The sequence below is a fragment of the Macaca nemestrina genome, chromosome 16 (genome assembly GCF_043159975.1).
Source record: "Macaca nemestrina isolate mMacNem1 chromosome 16, mMacNem.hap1, whole genome shotgun sequence".
In the NCBI taxonomy this organism is placed as follows: domain Eukaryota; kingdom Metazoa; phylum Chordata; class Mammalia; order Primates; family Cercopithecidae; genus Macaca; species Macaca nemestrina.
This window is the reverse complement of record NC_092140.1, coordinates 98,943,262-98,970,308: the sequence shown is the minus strand read 5'-3', so window position 1 is coordinate 98,970,308 and position 27,047 is coordinate 98,943,262. Positions and strand designations below refer to the sequence as shown.

The 27,047-nt window shown below is 41.1% G+C and overlaps 1 protein-coding gene, 1 long non-coding RNA gene and 2 other non-coding genes across 10 annotated transcripts in view; 3 read left to right on the top strand and 1 right to left on the bottom strand.

Annotated features, from left to right (window-relative positions):
- The window catches only part of LOC139359147 (uncharacterized), a 36,340-nt gene extending 20,495 nt beyond the window's left edge, over positions 1-15,845 (bottom strand). For 4 of the 5 annotated variants that reach the window (XR_011614944.1, XR_011614946.1, XR_011614943.1 and 1 more), the window contains exons 1-2: positions 15,522-15,845; positions 4,719-4,879 (exon numbers count right to left, since the gene is read on the bottom strand). This is a non-coding gene — a long non-coding RNA (uncharacterized lncRNA). Of the gene's footprint in view, positions 1-513; positions 2,241-4,718; positions 4,880-15,521 lie in introns of those variants that run through there. The other variant, XR_011614945.1, reaches the window with a different exon arrangement.
- Positions 15,846-15,956: 111 nt separating this feature from the next.
- On the top strand, positions 15,957-21,271 carry LOC105490213 (ribosomal protein L21). 3 transcript variants are annotated; one of them, XM_011755615.3, is made up of 7 exons: positions 15,958-16,157; positions 17,871-17,936; positions 18,642-18,720; positions 19,087-19,148; positions 19,964-20,076; positions 20,899-21,049; positions 21,150-21,271. In XM_011755615.3, the coding sequence occupies exons 3-7, from the start codon at positions 18,654-18,656 to the stop codon at positions 21,237-21,239; spliced, it is 483 nt and encodes a 160-aa protein (XP_011753917.1). In that variant the 5' UTR covers positions 15,958-16,157; positions 17,871-17,936; positions 18,642-18,653; the 3' UTR covers positions 21,240-21,271. The 3 variants fall into 3 exon arrangements, with proteins under 3 accessions (XP_011753918.1, XP_011753917.1, XP_011753919.1); XM_011755616.3 differs by lacking the exon at positions 17,871-17,936 and having other exon boundaries at positions 15,957-16,157; XM_011755617.3 differs by lacking the exons at positions 15,958-16,157; positions 17,871-17,936 and adding an exon at positions 16,167-16,422.
- On the top strand, positions 19,792-19,864 carry LOC112428110 (small nucleolar RNA SNORD102). Its single transcript, XR_003020004.1, has one exon. It is a non-coding gene; the product is annotated as a small nucleolar RNA SNORD102 (small nucleolar RNA).
- LOC112428111 (small nucleolar RNA SNORA27) lies at positions 20,121-20,248 on the top strand. The gene has a single exon (XR_003020005.1). It is a non-coding gene; the product is annotated as a small nucleolar RNA SNORA27 (small nucleolar RNA).
- Positions 21,272-27,047: the final 5,776 nt, after the last annotated feature.

Sequence of the window (27,047 nt, the reverse complement as noted above, 5' to 3'; positions counted from 1 at the left end):
TTTCTTCTTGTGTCCGTTTCATTCCATGTCTTTCTTGGAATTTGCTCATTTCACATAAGTTAACTAATTTGTTGGCATGCAGTTATTCATAGTATTCCTTTATAATATTTGTAACTTCTGTAAGATTGATAGTGATGTTCATGCTTTCATTCCTGATTTTAATAATTTGAGTCTTCACTGTTTTTTCTTTTTTTTTTTTTTTTTTTTTTTTTTTTTTTTTTTTTGAGACGGAGTCTGGCTCTGTCGCCCGGGCTGGAGTGCAGTGGCCGGATCTCAGCTCACTGCAAGCTCCGTCTCCCGGGTTTACGCCATTCTCCTGCCTCAGCCTCCCGAGTAGCTGGGACTACAGGCGCCCGCCGCCTCGCCCGGCTAGTTTTTTGTATTTTTTAGTAGAGACGGGGTTTCACCGTGTTCGCCAGGATGGTCTCGATCTCCTGACCTCGTGATCCGCCCGTCTCGGCCTCCCAAAGTGCTGGGATTACAGGCTTGAGCCACCGCGCCCGGCCTTTCACTGTTTTTTCTTGGTGTCATTAAGGTTTGTCAATTTCTTGATCTTTTCAAAAAACTAACTTTTGGGTTTATTGATTTCTTCTATTTTATTTCCTTTCTATTCATTATTTCCTTCTTTATGATTGCCTTGGGTTTGTTGTTCTTTTTCTACTTTCCAAAAGTACAAAGCCAAGTTACTGATTTGAGATTTTCTTTTCTAATATAGGAGCTTACAGCTATTCCCCATACATTGCTTCCACTGTATCCCAGAAATTTCGATACTTTTTTTCTTTTCTTTCTTTTTTGAGACAGAGTCTCACTCTGTTGCCCAGGCTGGAGTGCAGTGGCATGACCATGGCTCCCTGCAATCTTGCCCTTTCAGGCTCAAGTGAACCGCCCACCTCAGCCTCCCAAGTAGCTAGGATAATGGGCATGTGCTACCACACTTGACTAATTTTTTTTTTTTTTAGACGGGGTCTCACTACGTTGCTAGGTTGGCCTTGAACTCTTGGGCTCAGTGGTCCTCCTGCCTCAGCTTCCCAAAGTGGTGGGATTACAGGTGTGAGCCACCACACCAGGCTCTTGTATTTAATTTTCATTCATCTCAAATAATTTTCTAATTTCTATTATTTCTTCTTTTTTAATCCATTGGTAACACAGTGTGTCATTTAATTCTCACATAATTGTATTTTCCATAATATTTCTTATGTTTGTATTGTGGCCTGAGAAAATACTTTGTATGGTTTTAATTCTTTTGAATTTTTTGAGACTCGTTTTATGGCCAAGTATATGGTCTATCCTGGAGAATATACCATATGCACTTAAGATGTCTAGTCTGCTATTGTTGTTAAAATGTTCTACAGGCATTACTTGGGCCAGTTATCTGATAATATTGTTCAAGTGTTCTACATTCACGCTAATTTTTTGTCTGGGTTTTATCTATTATAGAGAGTGGAGTGGCCCACACAGTGGCTCACGCCTATAATCCTAGCACTTTGGGAGGCCGAGGCAAACAGATCACCTGAGGTCAAGAGTTCGAGATCAGCCTAGCCAACATGGTGAAACCCCTTCTCTATTCAAAATACAAAAATTATCTGAGCATGGTGGCACCCATCTGTAATCCCAGCTACTCTGGAGGCTGAGGCAGTAGACTCGCTTGAACCTGGGAGGCAGAAGTTGCAGCAAGCTGAGATCATGCCACTGAGCTCCAGCCTGGGTGACAGAGTCAGATCTGACTGAAAAAAAAAAAAAGAGAGCGGAGTATTGAAGTTTTCATTTATTATTGTTGAATTTTGTTTCTCCCTTCAACTACCTTCTCTTCATTCTTAACAGCTACTCCAGAGTGATCTTTTACAAAAATAAGGATTGCATCACTCCTCTTCAAAACCCTCTACTGCCTTCGTAGCTCATTCAGAATAAAAACCAAAGTACCTGCAATACCGAAACGTCTCACAAAATGTGCTTACCTCTCCCTGCATTCCACACTACCCTCCCTCTCCTGTTACCCAACCATTAACCTCCCTGCCCCCTTGCTTAAATGTATTGAATGCTTTGTCCACAGGATCTTCGTGTTTCTTCTCTGTGTGTAATGCTCTTCTCTCGGATGCCTGCATGGCTCCCTTCCTCACTTTCTTCAGATCTTTGTTCAAATGTCCTTCTCAGTGAGGTCTTCTCTGCTCACTCTATGTTCAATTGTAATGTCTGCTCATTTCCCCTTTCTTCATTTTTTTCTCCATAACACTTTTCTCCATCTGTCAGAATGTATATATTGTAATCATGTAAATAATTTATTATTAACTGTCTTTTCTCACTAGAATGTAAACTTCAAGTGCATAGGGATGCCTGTTTTATTCTCATGTATCTTCAGCACACTGCCTGTCACATAGGTGACCAATAAATGTATGCTTCATGAACAAATGAATGCCCTGAGCACTGTTTGAGGAAACCAGTCAGCTGACAAGTAGACTAAGTCAGATTCATTGGTTAATCTCAAATGAACCCTAAACACTAATTCCTTCTGTAAGACTCTGCAACTGTGAACAATCATTTTCTTAAAATTCTGTCATTGCTATTAAAATTAACTGTAGTAATGCTGATTTGGTTGAGCCAGCTCATTGCTCCCTTCCATTTTCATCTTTTCCCTCTCTCTTTCCAAATACTTACTGAGCATTTGCTATGTGCTAAGCACTGGATACAAAGTGGTAAACCTCTAGTGACAAAGCCCATGCACCTATGAACTGTGCAGTGTAACTATCTGAAATTCACCATGCCAAAGTTAATCAGACCACTGCCCCTAGTCGTTCCTTGTGCAGTTTACTTTCCAGTTTCAATAATCTTCTCCCAGATAGACCAAAATTAAATAGAATTCTAGCAAACAATTTACATTGAACCTTGCCAAATTCATGCACATAAGTCAGCTTTCAAACACAGTCAGCCCTCCATATCCATGGGTTCCACACCTGTGGGTTCAAACAAACGCTTATGGAAAACATTTGGAAAAAAAACTTAGGCCTGGCATGGTGGCTCAGGCCTGGTGCGGTGGCTCACACCTGTAATCCCAGCACTTTGGGAGGCCAAGGGGGTGCACCTGAGGTCAGGAGTTTGAGACCAGCCTGGGCAACATGGTGAAACTCCATCTCTATTAAAAATACAAAAATTAGCCAGGCACGGTGGTACATGCCTGTAATCCCAGCTACTTGGGAGGCTGAGGCAGGAGATATCACTTGAGCCTGGGAGGCAGATGTTGCAGTGAGCTGAGACTGCGTTGCACCATTGCACTCTAGCCTGGGCGCAATATAATTTAAAAAAATAGAAATAATATGGTATAATTATTTATATAACATTACATTGTATTAGGTATCACATCAATAAATAATGTAGAGATGATTTAAACTGTTAGGAGGATGTGTGTAGGTTATATGCAAATACTATGCCATTTTGTATCAGGGACATGAGCATTCATGAATTTTGGTATCTGAGTGGTTCTGGAAGCAATTCCCCCAGATATAGAGAGAGGACTGTACTACAGAAGCGAAAATTTAACCATCACAGGTATTTTAAAAATAGTTTGAAGAAAATAATTGGTAGCAAAATTGCATCTATAGATTTTGAAGTCTAAGTACAAATTAATAGCATTAAACTAGTGTCTGATAAATGTTCTTCACATTACATTTTACGCTTCCGTTACAAATCCCAGTACTAAAACTTTTAAAGGCATTTCATATCAACTATTGTGCAGAAATATTTTTATGGGCCGGGCGCGGTGGCTCAAGCCTGTAATCCCAGCACTTTGGGAGGCCGAGGCGGGTGGATCACGAGGTCAGGAGATCGAGACTATCCTGGCTAACATGGTGAAACCCCATCTCTACTAAAAATACAAAAAACTAGCCGGGCGTGGTGGCGGGCGCCTGTAGTCTCAGCTACTTGGGAGGCTGAGGCGGGAGAATGGCGGGAACCCGGGAGGCGGAGCTTGCAGTGAGCCGAGATCACGCCAATGCACTCCAGCCTGGGAGACACAGCGAGACTCCGTCTCAAAAAAAAAAAAAAAAAAAAAAAAGAAATATTTTTATGGCATTGTGGTTCATTATAGTGGTTAAAGTTATTGTCAGTTTTCAAAAAATAAGATCTATTTCAAATATTCCTGGCATATATGAAACTTTAGCCAGAGTAATTTTTCTAATTCCTAAAAGGGTTTTTGTCTTTTGTCAGCAAGTACTGTAGTCAAAATATTTCAACCACAGATTCTTCTTATTCCATCAGAGTACAGCCAAGTATCTGAATGATACCTCAGAGGTCCAGAAAGGACACGATAGCAGTCAGCAGAAATATTTTAATCTACTCATCAGACATAAGTCTAATTGCTCCCCTATTTCATTTGGCAACCAGAAAGACTGTTTTGAGAAAAAACTTTGTGGGTTTCTTTTTAAACAAGCATAACCAAGTGCTAGTTCCCTACCTGACTTTCCCGTAAAATTTTACGGGTTGATCTGTAAGCAGTTTCACTAGAAATCTAAGGACATGACAGAATATCAGTGAAGCAAAATCAGCATAATCACAGGACAAATTAAAGTAAAAATCCAAGACTCAGTTCGAGGCAATTCAGCAAAGTTGTACTATGACCTGCCCAGAAACAAAGCAAAATGAAAATAATCCCATGAGTCCGTGTTCCTGGAAAACTTAGCAGAAGCAAGATCACCATGAGAATGTGCATATTTTGGTCTGGGACTCACCCAAATAGTATAATAATCAAAGTTTGCTTAAAAAGGAGATTACTTCAGGAACTTCCGGTGACAATCCTGGTTTTCTTCTGGGAGAGTCAAAGCAGAACCAGCAGCAGAAACAGTGGAATGGAGCAGTGCACATAAGCCTTTTGGTCTTGGGAAATCTTTACCTGTCAAAAAATTACTGAGGATCAGTAACAGCTTTTGCTTGTGTGATTTTTATCTATCAATATTTACCATATATCAGAAGTTAAAATGAAAAATTTTTATACTCATTAATTTATATAAAATAATTTTTAAAACTCTACATGTTAACATAAATAACATTTTATAATAATATTTTCCAGAAAAAATATGTGAGAAGTGTGGCCTTGTTTTTAATGTTTAGTGTTTTCAATGTCTTTACTTAATGTCTAGCTTAATTAAAGATAACGAGATATTCATATCTGCTTTTGCACCGAATCTATCGCCATATGCTGTTTGGCTGAAGCACAGGAATATGAAGAAAATGCAGCCTCACACAGATGTTATAAAAAGGAGAAGAATTTGAATAACCTTTCCAGATAACTGCATCTGTCCTTATTTGATCCTATTCCAGTGCTCAAGTGCCAGATTTTTTTTTTTTTTTTTTTTTTAAGATGGTGTTTTGCTCTTGTTGCCCAGGCTGAAGTGCAGCGACATCATCTCAGCTCACTGCAACCACCACCTCCCAGGTTCAAGCAATTCTCCTGCCTCAGCCTCCTGAGTAGCTGGGATTACAGGCATGTGCCACCACACCTGACTAATTTTGTATTTTTAGTAGAGACGGGGGTTTCTCCATGTTGGTCAGGCTGGTCTCGAACTCCTGACCTCAGGTGATCCGCCCACCTCGGCCTCCCAAAGTGCTGGGATTACAGGCATGAACCACCATGCCCGGCCTTAGATTAGTTGTAATGTGAAATCTGAAACCCTAGCAATGAAGTTTTCCTACTCTGTTACATTAAAACCTATTGATCTATCTTACACGTCAAATGGATGTTTTCTCATTTATTATTTTGTAACATTATGTATTGGTCATTTGGAAAATATGGTTCACTCAGTTATGCAGATCTTCCAAATACACATTTTTTATACAATGTAAAAGAAAACAGATTTGTTAATATCGTCACTGATCTCATCAGAAAAGTATCTAAGTTTTGGGGAGCCCTAAAGCTCACAGTTGTGAATACAAGTTTTCCAAAATACCAATTTTCACTTAAAAGCTCAAATTATCATTGTCAACATACATTATGAGTTATTTGCATTGAAGTGGCAATCTGGTTAAGTTCATTTTTCAAAAATATCTGCCAAATATCCAAGTCTGAAGCACCACAGTTTGTCAATCTATCATGTAAAAAGTGTTCAATGGAATAAAGTGGTGGTGAAGTTCAGCTGTCAAGTCAAACAACAGCCAAATATTTTTCCTCCAGCCAACCATCATACTGATTAGAAAGCACAATGTTACAGTGCTATATGCATACTTTTTGCTTTGTCACATAAAATACATTAACAAGATATGGATGCTGGGCTCTATGACTCTTGCCTGTACTTCCAGCTACTAGAGACGCTGAGACGGGAGGGTCACATGAGCCTAAGAGTTTGAGGTCAGCCTGGTCAGCATAGCGAGAGCCTGGCTCTAAAAAGGAAAAAAAAAAAAAAATGACTCAAGGGTAAAAAATTAAAAGTAAATCATGCCTTAGCATTTTTTTTTTTTTTTTTTTTTTTTTTTTTTTGAGACGGAGTCTCGCTCTGTCGCCCAGGCTGGAGTGCAGTGGCCGGGTCTCAGCTCACTGCAAGCTCCGCCTCCCGGGTTCACGCCATTCTCCTGCCTCAGCCTCCGGAGTAGCTGGGACTACAGGCGCCCGCCACCTCGCCCGGCTAGTTTTTTGTATTTTTAGTAGAGACGGGGTTTCACCCTGTTAGCCAGGATGGTCTTGATCTCCTGACCTCGTGATCCGCCCGTCTCGGCCTCCCAAAGTGCTGGGATTACAGGCTTGAGCCACCGCGCCCGGCCATGCCTTAGCATTATTAGGAAAACAGTTTTGACTCACAGATCCCTTGCAAGTCTGAGACACTCAGGACTACACAGACCAGATTTCTGAGTATGACTGGGCTAGGAGGAGAGAAATGGCCAGAGACAGCAGGATACACTTTGTACCTACCAGCTGCCAGGTACTGGACAAAATAGAAAAGATGTTCTACATTCATTGTCTCACATGGTAGTATAAATCCAAACCCCTTTTAAACAAGTATTTGTGCCTCCATTTTAAAGGCAAAGAAATACGCTTACAGAAAGCTGCAGAACAGAGCTGGAAGCGAGTCTGTTGGCTCCAAAACTCTTGCTTTTTTCCCCACCATGGAAAAGGTATCTTCTTTCTTACTAGCTTTGGTATAGGGAACCCTCTCTTCCAGAGTACCCCCCTACAAGCCATGTCCCCCCTCCAATTTCCTGGACTGTTCCCATTCCTGTGCAGGCCCTTGCCTCTTCGAGTAAAATTACTTCTACTACTAGTTATCTAAATCACAGGTAACAAAAAACACAGAATATACAGGTGCTTTTCTTCCCAGGGAGCACATCAGGTATTCATAATCTTTAATTTTCAATGAGCCTGAAATTAACCTTAGAACCTTCTCAACTGAGGTCCAGGTAGCCATAATCAATCAGTCAATCAGGGCTAACAACAGAACTGAAATTTGTTTGTTTGCTTTCACCCCAAATCAATAAGAAGCAAATGTGCGGGATCAGAGGGTGAACCTCTTCCTTCCTTCTTTACAAATACAAAAAGTAACTTTGCCAAGAAAATATGTGCATAGCTCCAGGTGGTGTTACCTAGAAAAACTAACATAATTATTAGGAGTGAACACTGTTGACTTCAATTGACCAGTTGGTCTCTCTGAATTCATTACAAGTCCTAAAAGTCTACCAAGTACCTCCCATCTACTTCAAAAGTCTAATATTGACAGTGAAGCTGTTTCCACATTCCAAATTGTGCTTTATTCTTGAAATATAACTGAGCCGCTATAAACCAGTCTGCAATGACTTCCCCAACTGCTTCATCACTTCAACACATTCCCCATCTGAATACTTCTAGTATTTGATTCGGTTCTGCCTCATGTTGTACTGGCCTTAGAGTCTAGAGCAGCTGAAGGTATTTTTGAAGTCTGGAACAAAAATCAGGATTGAGACAGAAAAATCTGGCTACAGACAATGAGGACGTGTGCTAGGGGGTTAGGATTCAATTTTAATGTCCAATTACATGGTTACAAACCTGTTTATGCCTTGCGCTTTTCAGATAAAGAATCAGATTTTGGAAGGAAGGACACAATCTTTGCCTTGCTCAATTAAAAAAACAGATTTTTCGACTTTAGGATAAGTGGTAAAAAATAAAAATAAAATAAAAAATAGATTTTTGTCTTGTTCACTCTGCTATTTGATGGGGCCGGGAGCAGTGGCACATGCCTGTAATCCCAGCACTTTGGGAGGCTGAGGCAGGTGGATCACCTGAGGTCAGGGGTTCGAGACCAGCCTGGCCAATGTGGCAAAACTCTGTCTCTACTAAAAATACAAAAACTAACTGGGCATGGTGGTGGATGCTACCAGCTACTCAGGAGGCCAAGGCAGAAGAATCACTTGAACCCAGGAGGCACAGGTTGCAGTGAGCCGAGATGGCGCCACTGCACTCTAGCCTGGGTGACAGAGCGAGACTCTGTTTCAAAAAAAAAAAAAAGTTTGATGGAAGAAAGATTATTTTACACAATTATCCTTCATGATATATTTTTCAATTATTCATAGTATTTCTAACCCTCATTACTTTAGCTGTCATTGCAGTGACATTTTTCTGGAGACAAGAATTCTCATTATATACTTTCTACATTAGAAACTCCTAATCAGTTCTTACTTGAAATTGTTCTCCTGTCAATCTACCAGAACAAAGGACAAATCATAAGTAATTGGTGAGATACTCAAAAGAGGTGACCAACTGGGCCTCTCACATAAAGGACAGAACGTTTTTTTCTCCTAGCTTGGAAAATTTGTCCTCCTGGAATTAATCAGCCAATGTCTTCTGAAAACCAAAATAAAACAAAACATCTACTTTGTTAAAATCCCTTCACAAGGGAAGACACAAAAATAGAAATACATAGATGTAAATTCAGCTTAATGACCGGAAGTTGTGTTTTGTCTAGTATTTTACTCAAGCTTACTACAAAATTATAAATTTCCTTTATCTTAATAAGCCACATCCCTGTTCATTTGTTGCTCTTTTCTAAGACCATTGGACAACTTTCGCTACTCCAAGATCCTAAAGTTGTTATCCATCTCTATGCCTTTACGTAAGCTGTTCCCTCTGCTTTAAATGTCCTTACTATTCGTTCTCTGATTAAAGTGCTACTCTTATCAAGCCAAACCTCTGTGAAGCTCCCGTTTTTGTTCAGGGGTTCTTCTCTCTTCCCATCCCCTTCCTTCAATCTAGATGCAGTAACTTCCTCCACGGAACTCCCATGCCACTCATTTTCAGTGTCCTCTACTGAACCACTTACAATATTGTAATGAACTCGCTTTTTTCTTCTACCAGACTCTTTGTGGGTTCCTTGAGGGCAAGGATCATGTTTTATTCATTTTTATAGTCTCATCACTTAGTACAGTATCTGATTTAATCTAGATGCTCATAAATGTTGAATGAATTTTGCTATTTCCTATTTTCTACATGTAATTTGCTTCATATTTCTTTTAAAGTTTCAATTATTTTCTTATTCTCTTTACACTAAAGGTCTCAAACTAGACACACATTGACCATTAGTGACTCTGGAACTCACTTTGTTTTTCAGATCTGTACGCTGGAGCTAATGACACAAACCTATTTTAAAAGCCTATAGTAAAAACAAACGCCTTATCCTCTTGAGAGAAAAGTGCTCATAAAATTGGGGTTTACTTCGGAAAACCATTTTGCAATATTTTATGAAGTTAGACATACACCTACTGGTATGGTTTGGTTCTGTGTCCCCCACCCAAATCTCATCTTGAATTGTACTCCCGTAATTCCCACATGTTGAGGGAGGGACCTGGTGGGAGATAATTGGAATCATGGGGGCAGTTTACTCCATACTGTTCTCATGGTCGTGAATAAGCCACATGAGAGCTGATGGTTTTATCAGGGGTTTCCGCTTTTGCATCTTTCTCATTCTCTCTCTTGCCTGCTGAGATGTAAGACGTGCCTTTACCTCCCACCACGAATGTGGGGCCTCCCCAGCCACGTGGAACTATGAGTCAAATTCAACCTCTTTCTTTTGTAAATTACTGGGTCTCAGGTATGTCTTTATCAGCAGCATGAAAACGGACTAATACACCTACCTTATGATCAAGGAATGGAACTCCTAAGCTGGGCTCAGTAGAGCACATCCATTGTCCCAGCTACTCTGGAGGCTGAGATAGGGGATTGTCTGCGCTCAGGAGTTTCAGGCTGTGATCTCAAACTACGATCACACCACTGAACTCTAGCATGGGCAACATAGCGAGACCCACAAAAATTATATACAACTCAAACCGCTATCAAGAGGAGAACAGAAAAATAAATTGTGATATATTCATACAGTGGAATATTTTCGCAATAAAAAGAATTGAACCACTAGTATGCGCGGTATGATTGATTCTCAACAACATTCAGCTAAGGAAAAAGAGCCACAGGAAAAAAGAGTACATACTGTATGGTACCATTCATATGAAATCCAAGATTAGGCAAAACTAACTTATGGTTATAGAAATCAGAATATTGGCTAGGCATTCTGGTTCATGCCTGTAACCCCAGCACTTTGGGAGGTCAAGGTGGGAGGATCATTAGAGGCCAGGAGTTCAAGACCTGCCTATATAACATAACAAAGATTCCATCTCAATCAATCAATGAATCAATCAAAAATCAAATATTGTTTTTAGTCAGGGAGGGGGCTTACTGGAAGGGATGTCTACCCTATGTGTATTGGAGGAGGGAGAATGCAATTCTGGTTCCTTTGGTTTTGATGGGGGTAGGGAGTGGCTTCCTAAGAATACGCGCATGGGACAGGAGCTAAAGCCCCCAAGTAAATATAGGTCTAGCAGGAAGAAGGAATGAGTTTGAGTAGCTAAAAAACAATGTCCCAATGTCCACTCCATAACCCAACTCCTCATTCAGTATTGGAATGCCTTCAACATCCAATTCAGCTAAAACAATATATGAGTTAAACTAATTATTAGGTATCCTGCATCTAAATAACTCATCCCTAGGGGCTCCAGATTAAAATGATGGATTAAATACTCTCATCTAATTTTGTTACCTCCTAGAATCCCATCGTGTGTGCACGCGCGTGTGTGTGTGTGTGTGTGTGTCTAAAGACCTAAACCATATGTATGTGGAGGATAAAAAAATACAGCAACGTTTTGAAAGCTGAAAAACAGATGCACAAATGCCAGTTGACGTAGGTGAATTGAGAAAGCTCAATCCCAAAACAGCAATGGAAAAACCTGAAAAGCAACCTTTTGTACACTGTAGAATCTTCTAAATGCATAGGAGTAGGTACCACCAGTTACCTCCTAGGAGTTTCGTAAGAATTAAGTAAGATAATATTTTTAAGTGCTTACTGGCACATAGAATGAGCCCTCAGGAAATATTAGCTATCACTAATATCACCATCATGCCTCTGGTTAAAATGAGTCAGATTCTCAACTGTCTATAGAAAAAGAGTAAGCATTCTTTTTTCTTTCTTTTTTTTGTAATGGGCACGGAGGATATTTACTTAAGTTGGTGGTTTTCAAACTTTTAAAAAAGTAGCAGACTGCTTGTTTTGTAAATGAAATCTTACATGAACCTTACTACAGGAAGCAGATAAATGTGCACTCCTCAGGGAGCAGCAAGGGGGAGGGGCCTGGGCTCTACCCTCTCACTCTCTGCCTTGTCCTTTAAAGGAGACTGACATCCCTGAGGAACACAACTGGTTTAGAGGGAAAGGGAAAAGAGGTTAACATTTAGACAAATAAACGAACGAATAAAATAAATGAATAGGGAAAAACGGAAAGCCTTTCCTTAATGTGGAGGTAGAAACGGAGCTGGAAAATGACCGCTTTGTAACCATCACAGTAAAGATTGCGAGAAGCATTGATGAATACTCAATCCAGGAGGGAAAGTTTGTTTAGAAGCAGGATATTTGCATGATCTTCATGCAAACAGATGGCACATAAGGGAGAAAACACTGCTTATACCAGGGCAAATATTACTGACCTGCAGACTCGAAAAACGTGAATGTCACGTAAGGCAAGAAAAGGCCAAAGTGCTTCAGATTAAAAGCTAAGAGAGACACAGTGACTATTAATAAACACAACATATGATTTCTGACCGGATCATGTAAAGAAAAAAATGCCATAAAGGACATTATTGGGACAACTGACATTTGAAATATGGATTGTAAATGTGATACTGGCCAGGAGCCTGTAATCCCAACACTTTAGGAGGCTGAGGCAGGCAGATAACTTGAGCTCAGGAGTTCAAGACCAGCCTGGGCCACATGGTGAAACCCCGTCGCTACAAAATATTTAAAAATTAGCTGGATGTGGTAGCACCTGTGGTCCTAGTTACTTGGGAGGCTGAGGTGGGAAGATGGCTTGAGCGTAGGAGGTGGAGACTGTAGTGAGCTAGGATCATGCCACTGCACCCCAGCCTGGGCCATAAAGCAAGACCCTGTCCAAAAAAAAACAAAAAAATTGATACAAGCATTGTATCAGTGTTTAGTTTCCTGAATTTGATAAATGTACTGTGGTTATATAAGATAATGTCCTTATTCTTAGGAGACACAAATGAGTACATTACATGGCCTGAACAGGAAAAGATATATGTGACCTACTCTCAAACAGTTCAGAAAAAAACATATACAGCATGTTTACACAGATGGAGAAAACAGTGAAAGAAAGGTAGGAGAAAGGAAGGTTTGATAATCAAAGAAATGATGTGAAATAATCTTTAAATAGAGTAATGTGAAACAAAATAGAAAACGTTAAGAAGCCAGGTTTGCTTATTTCTGCTTCGAACCCCTGACTGGGATGAAAGGCAGCTCCTCAGGAAGAATCTTTTTTTTTTTTTTTTTTTGAGACAGAGTCTCGCTCTGTCGCCCAGGCTGGAGTGCAGTGGCGCGAACTCAGCTCACCGCAAGCTCCGCCTCCTGGGTTTACGCCATTCTCCTGCCTCAGCCTCCCGAGTAGCTGGGACTACAGGCGTCCGCCATCTCGCCCGGCTCGTTTTAAATTTTTAGTAGAGACGGGGTTTCACTGTGTTAGCCAGGGTGGTCTCGATCTTCTGACCTTGTGATCCACCCGTCTCAGCCTCCCAAAGTGCTGGGATTACAGGCTTGAGCCACCGTGCCCGGCAGGAAGAATCTTAAAACAGGATAGAGCACACGGCCCCCACGTCACTTGCCTGAGTTACAACGTTCCTGAAACAGTAAATCAACTCGACCTTGCCTTTTCCTACATGAAGATGTCTGACAGGGTTTGTGATTATGCTTCTACAATCTATAACCAATTTACTTTAGTAATCTATAAACTGATGTACTCTTACACCCAAACTTTAATGAGATTTCACACATACAGAACCCCCACAACCTACATAGAAGCAATAGGCTGAAACACCACTTTGGAGCCCTGTGAAAGAACCGCCCTCAGGGTATAAACCTTGGTCTACAGTCCTCAGCAAGACTTCTGAATAAAACTAACTGTAATCACGTAAAAGTTTAACTTTTTTTTTTTTTTTTGACAGCAGGTAAGCAAATTAACTGGGGAACTGCAGTGGGGATGCTAAACAGCAGAGTACCCATTTGTTAAGGGTTGATCATGAATTTATGGGAGGGGCTACAAACACAAATGCCAACAGGGGCCAGGCAGTAAACGACTGAAGCAGACTGAGTGACGAAGGAACTCAAAAATGCATGTCCCATCTAAAGGGGCAACCACTGGAGTGCTGCCACCAAGCCTAGCAGCTCTGTGCCGCCAGATCTCCTGATTTTCCAAGGGAAGCCAGAAATCTTTATTTTTTTTTGATATGTTAATTTTTAAAACACTCCATGGGCTCAAAAAAACATTTCTAAGTGCAAGAAAATATAGTGCTTGGATGACAAGTTTCTGATTTGTCATCACACCAGACGACCTGTTTACAAGATTTTCTTCAACGGTGCTCAGCTGTGGAGGTACTGTCATGGTTGCATTTATCCAAGGTTCTACATGTGCTAAGAAAGTGATGGGGGCCAGGCGCGATGGCTCACGCCTGTAATCCCAGCACTTTGGGAGGTGGAGGCGGGTGGATCACCTGAGGTCAGGAGTTGACGACCAGCCTGGCCAACATGGTGAAATCCCGTCGCTACTAAAAATAAAAAAATCAGCCGGGTGTGGTGGCGCATGCCTGCAATCCCAGCTATTCCTCCTGAGGCTGAGGCAGGAGAATCGCTTGAATCCGCCAGGCACAGGTTGTGGTGAGCTGAGATTGCGCCACTGCACTCCTGCCTGGGCAACGAGAATGAAATTCCCTCTCAAAGAAAGAAAGAAAGTAATGGGAAAGGAAAAGTGACCTGAGGTAGTGAGTTCTAAGAGAGTGATTGTAATGACGAGCTACAGAAAATTCAGTTGAATAAAGACAATCTAGAAGCCAAGGGCTAATGGTTACAGTGAACGTCAGGAGGAGTCAATGTATTGAACGAATCGATACCAAATCCTATTCCTCCTCAAGTTCTTCAGCAAATGATGTTAAGTGCTGATGATGGTGGTCACGGAACGTACACTTTTTAAAAATAGCGATAATGCAGTTCTTAGAAATTACAACTTTCAGGTGCATCAGGAGAGTGAGTCGAAGAAATGCCAACTTCAAAAGCGATTGGACGATATTATTTATATTCAGTCTGATAAGGGATTTTGTTACTTAGGTGACTTTTTAAAAATGCATCCTGAAAATACATATAATCATGATAAAAAACATCGGACAAATTCCATGATTAGGACATCCTACAAAATACATGACCAGTACTCCTCAAAACTCTCAAGGTCACCAAAAGTAAGGAAAGTTTGAGAAACTGCCACAGTCACAAGAGGCATATAAGGAGACATGATAACTAAAAGTAATGTGGTATTCTGGATGGAATCCTGGAACAGAAAAAGGGTATTCGGTAAAACAGAAGGAAATCTGAATAAAATGTAAACCTTAGTTAATAGTGTAAAATATTGGTTCATTAATTGCAACAAATGTACCATATTAGCATGAAATGTTAATACGGGAAACTGGATGCTTTGTATATGGGATTATCGCAACTTAAAAAAAAACTAAAACAGCCTTAAAAATAAACTACATTAACAAAATAATACCTATTTTTAAAGGTGTAGTGAATAAAACAATGGCCACCCCTATATTTAACATCTGGTTTAATAATGGCCAATACAGTTAAAGCCTCCCTTTCTTGTCCCCTCCTTACCAGATATGACCGCTTTTCTCAACTTGATTTTCATTCTCTTGTATTCTTGACTACTTTAACTACATATATATACATAACTAAGCAATATATAGCATTATTTTACAAGTTTTAGAATTGAATGCACATGAATTGTCATACTATTTATTTTTCCACATCTTTCTCTTTTTGCCTCATCACATTTCTGAGTTCAGTCTTCTTTTATGGGCGTATAATACTACATCCTAATTAACATCCCATAAGGTATTTATTCTCTTATTGATGGACGTTTCTAATTTTTTGCTTCTACTCACAGCGCTGTTACATACATCCTCGTTCACTTACCAAAGTTTCTACAAGACGTATAGGTAGCAGCAGAGTGCTAGGGTATAGTAATTGAAAATCTTTTTTTACTGGATTTTGCCAAATTGCTTTCCAAAGAAGTTTTAACGTTTGCGCACCTACTAGCAGGTGCGTATGTTTAGACGTGTGGAGGATAAACTATTTAAAGACATAGAAACTAGATAATATACTTGCTTCATTCTCGTTTGACTTTCGTACCCACGCAATTATTTCTGCAAACAAATAAGCAACTACTACTAGCACTTTCCACAGCTCCACCCGCAGTATTCTCCGGGGAGGCACGGAAACACGGGAGCTTCCGGCGTAGGCGGTGACGCAAAGGACGACGTAAGCACGCTCGGGTCGTCGGCGTCCTGTTGGTCGTCCTTGAAGGCCCCTTTCCGGGCTGTCTGACACGATACAAGTGTCGGCTTGTGTTGGCCGGTGGTCTTTCTTTCGCAAGAAAGGAAAATATCCTCACAGACTTTCTGTGTTCTCAGAGACGATCTTCTTCCCTAGAAAGGAGTCGCTTTCGGTTGGCGTTTCCCTCAGGCAGCGCCGTGGGCAGCCCACAGGCCCTTGTAAGGCGCGCGCCGCGGCCCCGCCTCTTTCCTTTCGGCCGGAACCGCCATCTTCCAGGTAGGGCCTGCGTGTGGCTCCCGGGCGCTAAGTGTTCGACAGACTTGAACCGCAACCTTGTGGCCTCAGAGCTCGTCCACTGGGACCGTGGGGAAACTGTCTAACCTGTTTGAGGTCCATTGGCATGGGCGGGTTAAACCACGTCCTACCAGACGGGGAGCAGCGTGCGCCGGGTCGGGCCTGGACCGTGGGCTGAGAACCGGACTGCGATATCGCGGCCCTGCGGGGGCACATTTGCGAGAAAGACGACACTGAGTCGCTTTGGGTGAGGTGACTCGAGTTAATCTTTAAAAGACTTCGTTTAATGTCCCCGTGGCTGCATCTCCGGTACCGTGGGTGGCCCTCTCACATAGGCCGTGTGGGGGCCGCGTGGCCTGATGCCTTTCTAACTCTTTTCAGTGTGGCGTTTTTATTCCTAATCTTGTGATGGTGTTGGGTGAGGACTTAAGCGGTAGTAGGAATGGGTTTAGAGTCAGGCGTCGGTTTTAATCTCCTGTGAGGCCTGCACGTGTGAAAACCGGGGCCCTTGGTCGGAGAGTGGGTCCCGGAGTCGTCCTGGGTAGTGAAACCTCACTGGTCTTAGTTAATGCATAAGACGATTTTCGACTGATTTTAAAATTTTGACCCCACATGGTGGTTGGACGAAGGGAAAGTGTTTTGACGTTGCAACACCAATATTTGCACCCAGAGGAGATACGTTTTGCGAATTCTAGGGCAGCATGCTTTGAGTGAAGGGAAACATTTAGCCGTAGTTCATCATTTTGTCAGTTTGTGGATGTTAACAGTCTGCAGATTGCTCTTTATAGTGAATCCTAGTTGCCATGATTTTAATACTGTTACAGACTGTAAGGCATCGTTTTGAAAAGTGCTTTCAGTTTTAAGTTTATGGGGTCCATGCGGAAAATGGATTTCAAACTCAGAAAGGTGAATCTAGTGGAGGACTAAGGGCTCTGGAATCAGGAATGAGTTAACTGGTTCTGCCAGTTGGTGATTCCACAGAGTGGCTTGAATCTACACAGTACCACTCCTTGTATACTAACTTGCCACAAGTTTGTGGAACTTTATACACATCTAAAGGCTTTGGGGGTTAGAATAGGGTACCTGGCATTTAAAGGGTTCATCCATTGTAACTGGTTTGGCTTTGGTGAGTTAGGTGAAACATGTCTCCTTGCTATACAGTTTTTATACAAATGGTACTTTGGGAGCCATTCTTAAAGGATTGTTAGTAAATTTAGAAACCAAATTGTGTTAGAATGTTGTCAACACGTTAAGCCTGACTGCTGTATTTTACCTTACCTTACGGTAGCAGTAATAGCCAGGAATGGCACTTCTGCCCTGTAATGACTAAAGAGCCATCAAAACTATTGTTTTGGCCTTTTTGGGAAACAAAAGGAAAGGTTAATTTCTAAATGCCTACATGTAGGTGAATTCTTAGATAATGATAAATTAGCTGCCAGTTACTACTGAGCACTTTACGTGGGCCATGCATTGCTGAGTTCTTTGTAGATGTTATCTCAGTTATGGAAGTGTTCACCCCTATTTCACAAATGAAGATGAGAGATGAAATGTGGGTTTCGCAGCTAGTAAGTGGCAGAGCCTATGTCAAATTTAGGTCGATGATTATAAAGCCTGGGTTCCCCTCTCTTCTACCCTGTATACATTTCGTAGTAAGTAATCTGAAATGTGAAGTGACTTGAGATTTCTGATAAATAGATGCTGTTTGAGATACACCATCACGGAAAATTTGGTTGACAAGAAAGATTTAATTCACGTAAAAATGTAAGGCTGTTTTATTGTGTTCTCCAATAAATTCTTATAGTTAGTAATTAAATGCCATTGGCATTCTAGATTGGGGTCTACAGATAGAGTGTGGTAGAAGTCCTGTTGTAGTTTTATATTCTCATAGAGAAAGGGTACTGGTTTGGATTCTCGTATCAAGTTCTGCTGCTTGGCCGGGCGCGGTGGCTCAAGCCTGTAATCCCAGCACTTTGGGAGGCCGAGACGGGCGGATCACGAGGTCAGGAAATCGAGACCATCCTGGCTAACGCGGTGAAACCCCGTCTCTACTAAAAAAAAACAAAAAACCGAGCCGGGCGAGGTGGCGGGCGCCTGTAGTCCCAGCTACTCGGGAGGCTGAGGCAGGAGAATGGCGCAAACCCGGGAGGCGGAGCTTGCAGTGAGGTGAGATCCGGCCACTGCACTCCAGCCTGGGCGACAGAGCGAGACTCCGTCTCAAAAAAAAAAAAAAAAAAGTTCTGCTGCTTAAGAGTTTTGATATTGTAGAACTTGGACAGTTTTGCCAAAATATCTTAACTTGCTAAAATAATGGGTTTTTAACCTTTCAACAGAACTAATTGCTTGGTGACTCAGCTTTCAGTTTGCAGTTCTCACTTTGCTACTGACATGCGAACATTTGAAATTACAGGGGTTTGGGGCAAATGCCAATTTTCATTTGCATTTGACTGTTACGCTTTCTGGTTTCAGTAATTTGCCAAAATGACGAACACAAAGGGAAAGAGGAGAGGCACCCGATATATGTTCTCTAGGCCTTTTAGAAAACATGGTAAGTAGGTTTACCTTCCTTGAGAGAAGCATGGCACACATTTGTGTTCTGTTGTGTTCAACATGTGTTGTAGTTCAGAGAATGTGTATCAATAGCATTAAATAACTAGCGTCTACCCAACTTATTTTGTGATAAATAAGCATGAAGTTTATATGATAATTTTGTGACTAAATATTGATGCAAGATTAAACTTTGGAGAAAGGTTGTAATTTAGTAGGCTGATTTTGCTTTCGGGAGAAATTATCCATTGGCAAGATATTAAGCATGTAACCATCAAAAATGATGTGTTAAAAGCTAGTGAGATTTCATTTCTTTTACTCTAGACTTTTAGCCTTAGTATTCACTATACCAAATTTATTTTTGCAGGAGTTGTTCCTTTGGCCACGTATATGCGAATCTATAAGAAAGGTGATATCGTAGACATCAAGGTAAACATAAAATTGGGAAAATAACACTACGAAGTTAGAAAAGTTGGATTTAATCTAGTGTAGGAATTCAAATACTAGTGTATATTGCATCTGTAAGAGTACAGAATGGATTTTTTTTTTTTTTTGAGACACAGTTTCACTCTTGTTGCTCAGGCTGGACTGCAATGGCACGATCCCACCTCAGCCTCCGCCTCCCTTCCAGGTTCAAGCGATTCTCCTGCCTCAGCCTCCCAAATGTCTGGGATTACAGGCATGTGCCATGATGCCTGGCTAATTTTGTATTTTTAGTAGAGATGGGGTTTCTCCATGTTGGTCAGGCTGGCCTCGTACACCTCGGATGATCCGCCCAATTCAGCCTCCCAATGTGCTGGGATTATTGCAGGTGTGAGCCACCGCGCACAGCCTAGAATGGATTTTTTCAAGTGCTGTTCTTAGCAGAATTTAAATTTTCCTCATCACCTGCTTGGAGTTAACAAGTGGAAATTTGGTGGTAGGGTGGGAAATTATGAGTTTGTCACGTTGGAAGGGAATGCCTTAGTGCAAAGTTTAACTATTGATGAAGATTACCGTTACTATGATTAAAAACCCTCGTAGTGAAAGCTGTGTTCTGTGGTCTGTATTTAAATGTATCCTGGCACTCTAGAGCTTAATGATGATTGGTTTTTTTTGATTGCTTGAAGCAATGTGAAAAACACATTTCACCGGCTCTGAAAGCTCTTGAGTTGCCATTTAAAGGAAATCTTAGAATATCTTAGTTACTTAAAGTCAGATTTTTAAAGGAAAGGGAAATGCTGGTATATTTGTCTCTTTAACAGGGAATGGGTACCGTTCAAAAAGGAATGCCCCACAAGTGTTACCATGGCAAAACTGGGAGAGTCTACAACGTTACCCAGCATGCTGTTGGCATTGTTGTAAACAAACAAGTTAAGTAAGTAGTGTTGTAGTTCTTTGCAGCCAACCGGTATTCCCTCATACCCCCTTTTCACTTTGCCAATTGGACTTATGTCTTTATTGGTCATTCAAGTGGGGCAAAGGAAATAATCCTTTTAAAACTCAGGCAAACTGAGTGTTTGTCTTGTATCCTGTCAGAGGAAACAAATTGAAACAGATGTATTGGAAAGTCTTAACACAGTTTGTTACCAAGCAGTTTTTTTTGTTGTTTGTTTTGAGACAGAGTCTTGCTCTGTCACCCTGGCTGGAGTGCAGTGACTGGATCTCTGCTCACTGCAAGCTCCACCTCCTGGGTTCATGCCATTCTCCTGCCTCAGCCTCGCGAGTAGCCGGGACTACAGGCGCCCACCACCATGCCCGGCTAATTTTTTTGTATTTTTAGTGGAGATGGGGTTTCACTGTGTCAACCAGAATGGTCTTGATCTCCTGACCTCGTGATCGCCTGCCTCGGCCTCCCAAAGTGCTGGGATTACAGGCGTGAGCCACCGCGCCCGGCCCAGCAGTTTTTGTAGAATAAAAAGAGAAAATTTTAAATTTTATTAGCAATCTGGTTTGGGTTAGATTACTAGAGTTTAAGAGGCTGTCATCTCATCAAAGAGAGTTAAAAGTAGGGATGTTCTCTGCAAGGCTTCTGATATGATTAAATAATTGATTGTAAAGTAATCAAGCCATACTTTTTTGATTTGTCGTATCTGGATAAAAGGTTCATGGTTTGTTTAATAAATGAAACTGCAAAAAGTTTTCTATATTTCTGTTACATTTCTGATAAAGCATTTACAAGAATTTCTGCTCTGTTCAGGGGCAAGATTCTTGCCAAGAGAATTAATGTACGTATTGAGCACATTAAGCATTCTAAGAGCAGAGATAGCTTCCTGAAACGCGTGAAGGAAAATGATCAGAAAAAGAAAGAAGCCAAAGAGAAAGGTACCTGGGTTCAACTGAAGCGCCAGGTGAGAATTTGGTGTATATTTCATTGGTCCTGAGAGCACTTTAAGGTTGAGATTTAACACTTCACGTAATTATTTCATTCCCCTTTTTTTCCTTTAATAGCCTGCTCCACCCAGAGAAGCACACTTTGTGAGAACCAATGGGAAGGAGCCTGAGCTGCTGGAACCTATTCCCTATGAATTCATGGCATAATAGGTGTTAAAAAAAAAAAACAAATAAAAGACCTCTGGGCTGAAAAATGTTTCTCTTCATTGAGTAGAAGTGTGGTGTCCTCTCCCCCAAAGAAATACTTAAAGCAAATTTTAGTTGTGTCCTAATTCATTATGTAATGTCTTTCCTATTCAAATTTAATGTATTCCTTGCTGAAGGATGTAAGGTAGCTTATTGTGCAACAGATTACTCAGTTGGTTAGAAAATGGCCAGGTATTATGTATGAAATATTTGTACTGGTTTGAAGATAGTCTTAAATCATCAAGGAAGAGATAAAGTAATTTTTTTTTTTCAGACAGTCTTGCTCTGTCAACCTGGTTGGAGTGCAATGGTGTGATCTCGGCTCACTGCAACATCTACCCTCTGGGTTCAAGCGATTCTGCCTCAACCTTCTGAGTAGCTGGGATTATAGGCGCGTGCCACCATGCCCAGCTAATTTTTATATCTTTAGTAGAGACGGGGTTTTACCATGTTGGTCAGTCGGGTTTCGAACTCCTGCCCTCGTGATCCACCTGCCTCGGCCTCCCAGTGCTGGGATTACAGGCATGAGCCACTGTGTCAGGCCATATAAAATAAATTACAAAAATAAGTGGGATATAATCTGTTGCATTACAGTTAAGCTCAGGATCCAGAGTTTGCTTTTGAACCCTAAAAAAAACACATTGTTTAAAGTATCCATTTGTGTGTTATATACTAGTTCGGGATTGCTTTGACCATGCATGAAACAGAACTCAGAAAATAATAGTGGTAATAGCATTTGTGTTAGGCCATTGTCTTGCTGTAACAATATACCACAGACCTGGGTAAGCAGTAGAAGCTTATGTGGTGGTTCTGGAGGCTCTGACGTCCCAAGATAAAGATGCTGGCAGGTTTGGTATCGTATGAAGGTTTGGCCTTCACTTACCTCTTGATAATTCCACAATGGGAGTTCCTTTTTTTTTTAATTGAATATTTTATTTTGAGATAATTGCAGATATACATGGAGTTATAAATAATAAAGATTCCTTGTACACTGTATTCTGTTTGTCAATGATAACATCTTGCAAAACTGTAGTACAGTTTCACAGTCAAGATACTGATAATAGGTGGGCATGGTGACTCGTACCTGTAATCCCAGTACTTTGGGTGGCTGAGGTGGGTGGATCACTTGAGGTCAGGAGTTCAAGACCAGCCTGGCCAACATGGTGAAACCTGTCTGTATCAAAAATACAAAAATGAGCCAGCCGTGGTGGTGAGTGCCTGTACTCCCATCTGCTCTGGAGGCTGAGGCAGGAGAATCAAGAGAGACTCAAAAAAAAGCATAAAGTCAATATGTAGAACAGTTAACACCACAAGATACCTCGTGTTGCCTTACGTAGTCAGACCACCTCTTCCCCCGCCGATCCCTGGCAAGCACTAAGCTAGCCTTCATTTCTTTTTGTCATTTCAAGAATGGAAATGACAGGGATCATGTAAGTTAGATGTGTCCCTTTGCCTTTTTTGACTTAGCATGATTCCCTGAAGATGCATCCAAGTTGTTTCACGTATTGTGTGTAGTTCTATTGCTGAGTACAATTCATGGTATGAACGTACCACAGTTTGTTTAGTCATTTGACCTGCTAAAAGACATCTGGGTTATTACCAATAGTTAGCTGTTGTTTTTAAGGCTGTTACGAGAATTCATGTACAGGTTTTTGTGTGAATGTAAGTTTTCATTTTTCTGGGATAAACGTCCAAGAGTGCAGTTGCTGGGTCTTACGGTAGTTGCATGTTTACCTTTCTAAGAAACTGCTAATCTGTTTTCCAGAGCGTTTTCTACCATTTTACATTTCTACCAGCGGTTCATGACTTATGGCAATTTCTCTGCAACAATGGGGATTAAGTTTCATCATGAATTTTGGAGAGGACATATTAAAACAATACCATTCAATTGGAAACGTTTACTTAACAAACATGGGTCCTTGAAACGTATCCTCGCCAATCTTGCTGACAGGCATTAAGTCCATTTCATCCCCAAATCGATTCTATCCAACCTTTGAGATTGTACACAGTCATTCTTATTGCTACCTTCTCGGGGTGAGGCTGTGTAAGGCAAAGACCTAGTCATATTTACTAAGTGTTAAGAACTATCGGGCGCAGTGGCTCACACCTGTAATCCCAACACTTTGGGAAGCTGAGTTGGGAGGATCACTTGAGTCCAGGAGGTCAAGGCTACAGTCAGCTATGATTGCTGTCACCGCACTCCAGCCTGGGTAACAGCAAGACCCTGTCTCAAAAAAATATTTTTTAATGTTCTGAATGGAGAAAAGTCTAGGTGGTGGTCTTGAGTTTTTCCCAATGAAGTGAGATGGGTGATATGTACTGCTTGGGGATCCCTCACAGCTGGATATGAAGCTGAATAACTGCCCCTAAGGATTCACATTCTAGTAGTGGAGACTTGCATGTAAACATAATCTCATTAGTCCTGTGTATTTTCCAATAATAGTTCATGGCTCAGCCGTGCATCTAGTAGAAGTCATCACACCCTGTCCCTTTAGTCACACTTGCCTTGTTCCCTTCATTAAAGCAGCTTCCAGACTCCACATTTACTCATTTGTTACTACATTACAAATTGACCGACATGACTCAGTTTTCTTACCTGGAAGGGGATAATAAAAGTGCCCCTAAAAAGGTGATTTTGAGGGTTAGATGGGAATACTTACAAAGCACATATCATGATGTTATGGTGAATATTCAGTAACTACCAACTTTTGTTTCATAGATCTGCTGCTAATTGAGAATTTTGCATTGTTTGGACACAGAAGCCTGCCAGGAGTATTTTGGATGTCCAAAATTAAGTCATTGCTTTGCAGTGAATCTAGAATTTACTAATATTTAGGTTTTAAGAGTATATGTGACCCCCCTTTTGTGGGGGAGCGGGTGTGGTATATCCCTATTTACCATTTATCTGCTTGAGAGATACGTACATAAAGTTGAGCTCTTCGTTAATGAATTGATATTATATGCCTGACAACATTTGTTGACCACTTGATCTATTTCATCTTCCTGGCTTCTTTGAGATGTGAGGGCTACCATGTTTTATGAGTAAGATAAAAAACTAAAGAAGGGGGAATAACTCACCAGTGGTCATACTGCCAGAAAGTAGCAGAGCTGGTACTTGAACCCATGATCCTCTTATGCCAAAGAGTTCCTCTATTCGCCGTGCTGTTTGACTACCAAGTGGATCCCTGAAGACTCCAATAAGTTAGTGTGTGGGTGGGTGCCAGATAGTGTCCGGAAGACCACATTATTTTTTGTAACAGCTTTGTTGAGGTATGATTGATAACAAAGAACTGCACCTTCAATGTGTACAGTTTGATGAGTTTAGACATTTGGATGAGTTTGTGCAAACGTGATTCCATCATGATGTATGCGAACCTTTGTAATCTGGTTTCTGCTTGTTTTCCCTTTCACTTCCTGTTACTGCCTTCTTTATGCTTTAGGTATTAGGAAAATAGATTTTTTCAAGTTCTTTGCACATGCTCTTGCCTTTGCCTGCAACACTTAGGCTTTCCTTTGGTCACTTGATGAGTTCCTGTGTGTCCCTCAGCACTCACCCTGTATTATCTCATAGATGATGCCTTCCCTGTTGCAAGTATTTTAAGGAGAGGAATGAAGAAAGCTCTTTGAATCAGACAGAAGAAAGATACTTCTGGTTGTAATAAAATCCCCCACATCTTTGTTCCCGTAACTTCTGTTACGTGTTTTAACTCGTAGTCGTCCCCACTACACCTGAGTTTAGGGACTCTTCGTGCCTGGAAAATAGTAAGCATTCAGCAAATACTCTTCGAATTAATGAGAGGATAATGAGAAAAAGACTGCTCTTTAAAAAAAATGCATCTGTCTGTGTTCGGTCTTTACAAAACTATAGTGTTTCTCTGAATTTTGAGGACTCGTAACCATTTTGCATATGAGTGTGTAGACTTGTTAAATCTCCCACGTAACGTGCAAAGATCAGGAGACCTTAAACATTGTTTTGTTCGTTCTCCAACAAGTCATGTTCCCTTCACTTTTTGTTGCCTCATCAGTAAAGTGGTGTCACCTCCCTGAGTATAAGGGATTGGATAAAATGATTCCTGGAGACCCGTTGTGCACTTAGGGCCTATTTCATGTTGTAACACAACCAGGTGAAATAAGTAAATTGTGACTTGTCAACAAGGAAATGGGGATATGAGGTGTCAATTCAAAGGGGCAAATAAAGTTGGACATGAGAGAAAGAAGGATGACATGCCAGATTGGCTTAGGGGAACTACTATCCTTAGCGCAGATACTCAGAAAATGAACTCTTCCTATGTGATGTACAGCATAGCAATTTTTAAAACAATCAGTGGCAATACTATGAATATGCGTAAAATTTTAGTATTTTGGATTAGTCTTCAAAAATAGATTTCCTCGCAAGCACAATACTGGGTTAAAGAATATATGTTTTTCAAATTCTTGGTTCACTTTGATGAATTGATTTACCAAAGGGTTATACCAGTTTGCACTCCACCTTCCAGAGAACATGCTTGTCTCAGCATTCTCATCAGCATTGATTATTTTAATTTAATCTTTGCTACTTTGGTGAGAGAAAATGTTTATTATTGAGTTTGGCTTCAGTTAGCTTCTGGAACCCTCTCCTGGTTTCTTTTTACCTGGTCTGCGGTCTTTGCTGGTTCCGTCTTTCTGATCTCCAAATACTGGAGTACTTTTATACTCCAGGTGAGATTCAAAGCTAGGAGGCTAAAGCCTAAAGCCTCATAGCTTTGAATACCATTTATAATCTGACAGTTATCGTGGCCTACAAAATCCTTCATTATCTGTCCTGTAGCTACCTTTGCGACCTAGTCTTGTACCACTTCCTGCCCCAAAGTCAGATCCAATTTCATGAGCCTCCTTGCTGTGTCTTTTAAAATGCCAAATGCATTTGTGCCTGAGGGCTTTTGTAAGTTGAAGTACAAAATATGAAGGAATGCTTTTGAAGGAGCGTGTCATGCTATGAAGGAATGCTTTTCCTTCATCCTTCCCCATGATTTGTCCCCTTTAGTCAGCCTCTGCTCGAATTTTATCAAGATTGTCTCTTAATATCCTATAAATACAGACTTTCTTCATTTTCTATACCTTATCCAATATATGTTTAGTGGTCTGAGTTTTTATCAACTTATATCTATAGATACTTTAGGGGAATTTTTTTTTTTTTGATAGTGTCTCCCTCATTACCCAGACTGGAGTACGGTGACACAATCATGGCTCACTGCAGCCTCAAACACCTGGGCTTGAGTGATCCTCCTGACTCAGCCTCCTGAGTAGCTGGGACTATAGGAGCATGCCACCGCACCCAGCTAGTTTTTTGTGTTTTAGTGGAGATGGGGTTTCACCATATTGCCCAGGCTTATCTTGAACACCTGGGCTCAAGTGATCTGCCCACCTCGGCCTCCCAAAGTGTTGGGATTATAGGCGTGAGCCACCACACCTGGCCTGTGGGGGATGTTTACTGGTACCTACTCTACTGTGGAATGAAGGGAAAAGAGAGATACCATAAAGCCTTATTAAGGAGGTGACAGTATAGGAGGAGCAGTAAGACCTAAATCTCTTCATAAAGTAAGGCAAAACAGGTATCCAGGAGGGTAAAAGGAGACCAGAGGAAAGAGTTGATATTGACAGGGCTCTTGCTTCTGCCCTTTTGTTTCACTGATTATCCTGGTCTATGCAGTAGTGTGATCTCGGCTCACTGCAATCTCTGCCTCCTGGGTTCAAGCAGTTCTGCCTCAGCCTCCTGAGTAGCTGAGATTA

What these genes read in the sequence shown, in the direction of transcription:
- LOC105490213 (XM_011755616.3), top strand. Translation starts at nt 18,654, where the DNA reads ATGACGAACACAAAGGGAAAGAGGAGAGGCACCCGATATATGTTCTCT. An exon ending in GTGATATCGTAGACATCAAG is followed by an intron (nt 19,149 to 19,963) that starts GTAAACATAAAA and finishes TCTCTTTAACAG; the next exon opens with GGAATGGGTACCGTTCAAAA. An exon ending in GTTGTAAACAAACAAGTTAA is followed by an intron (nt 20,077 to 20,898) that starts GTAAGTAGTGTT and finishes TGCTCTGTTCAG; the next exon opens with GGGCAAGATTCTTGCCAAGA.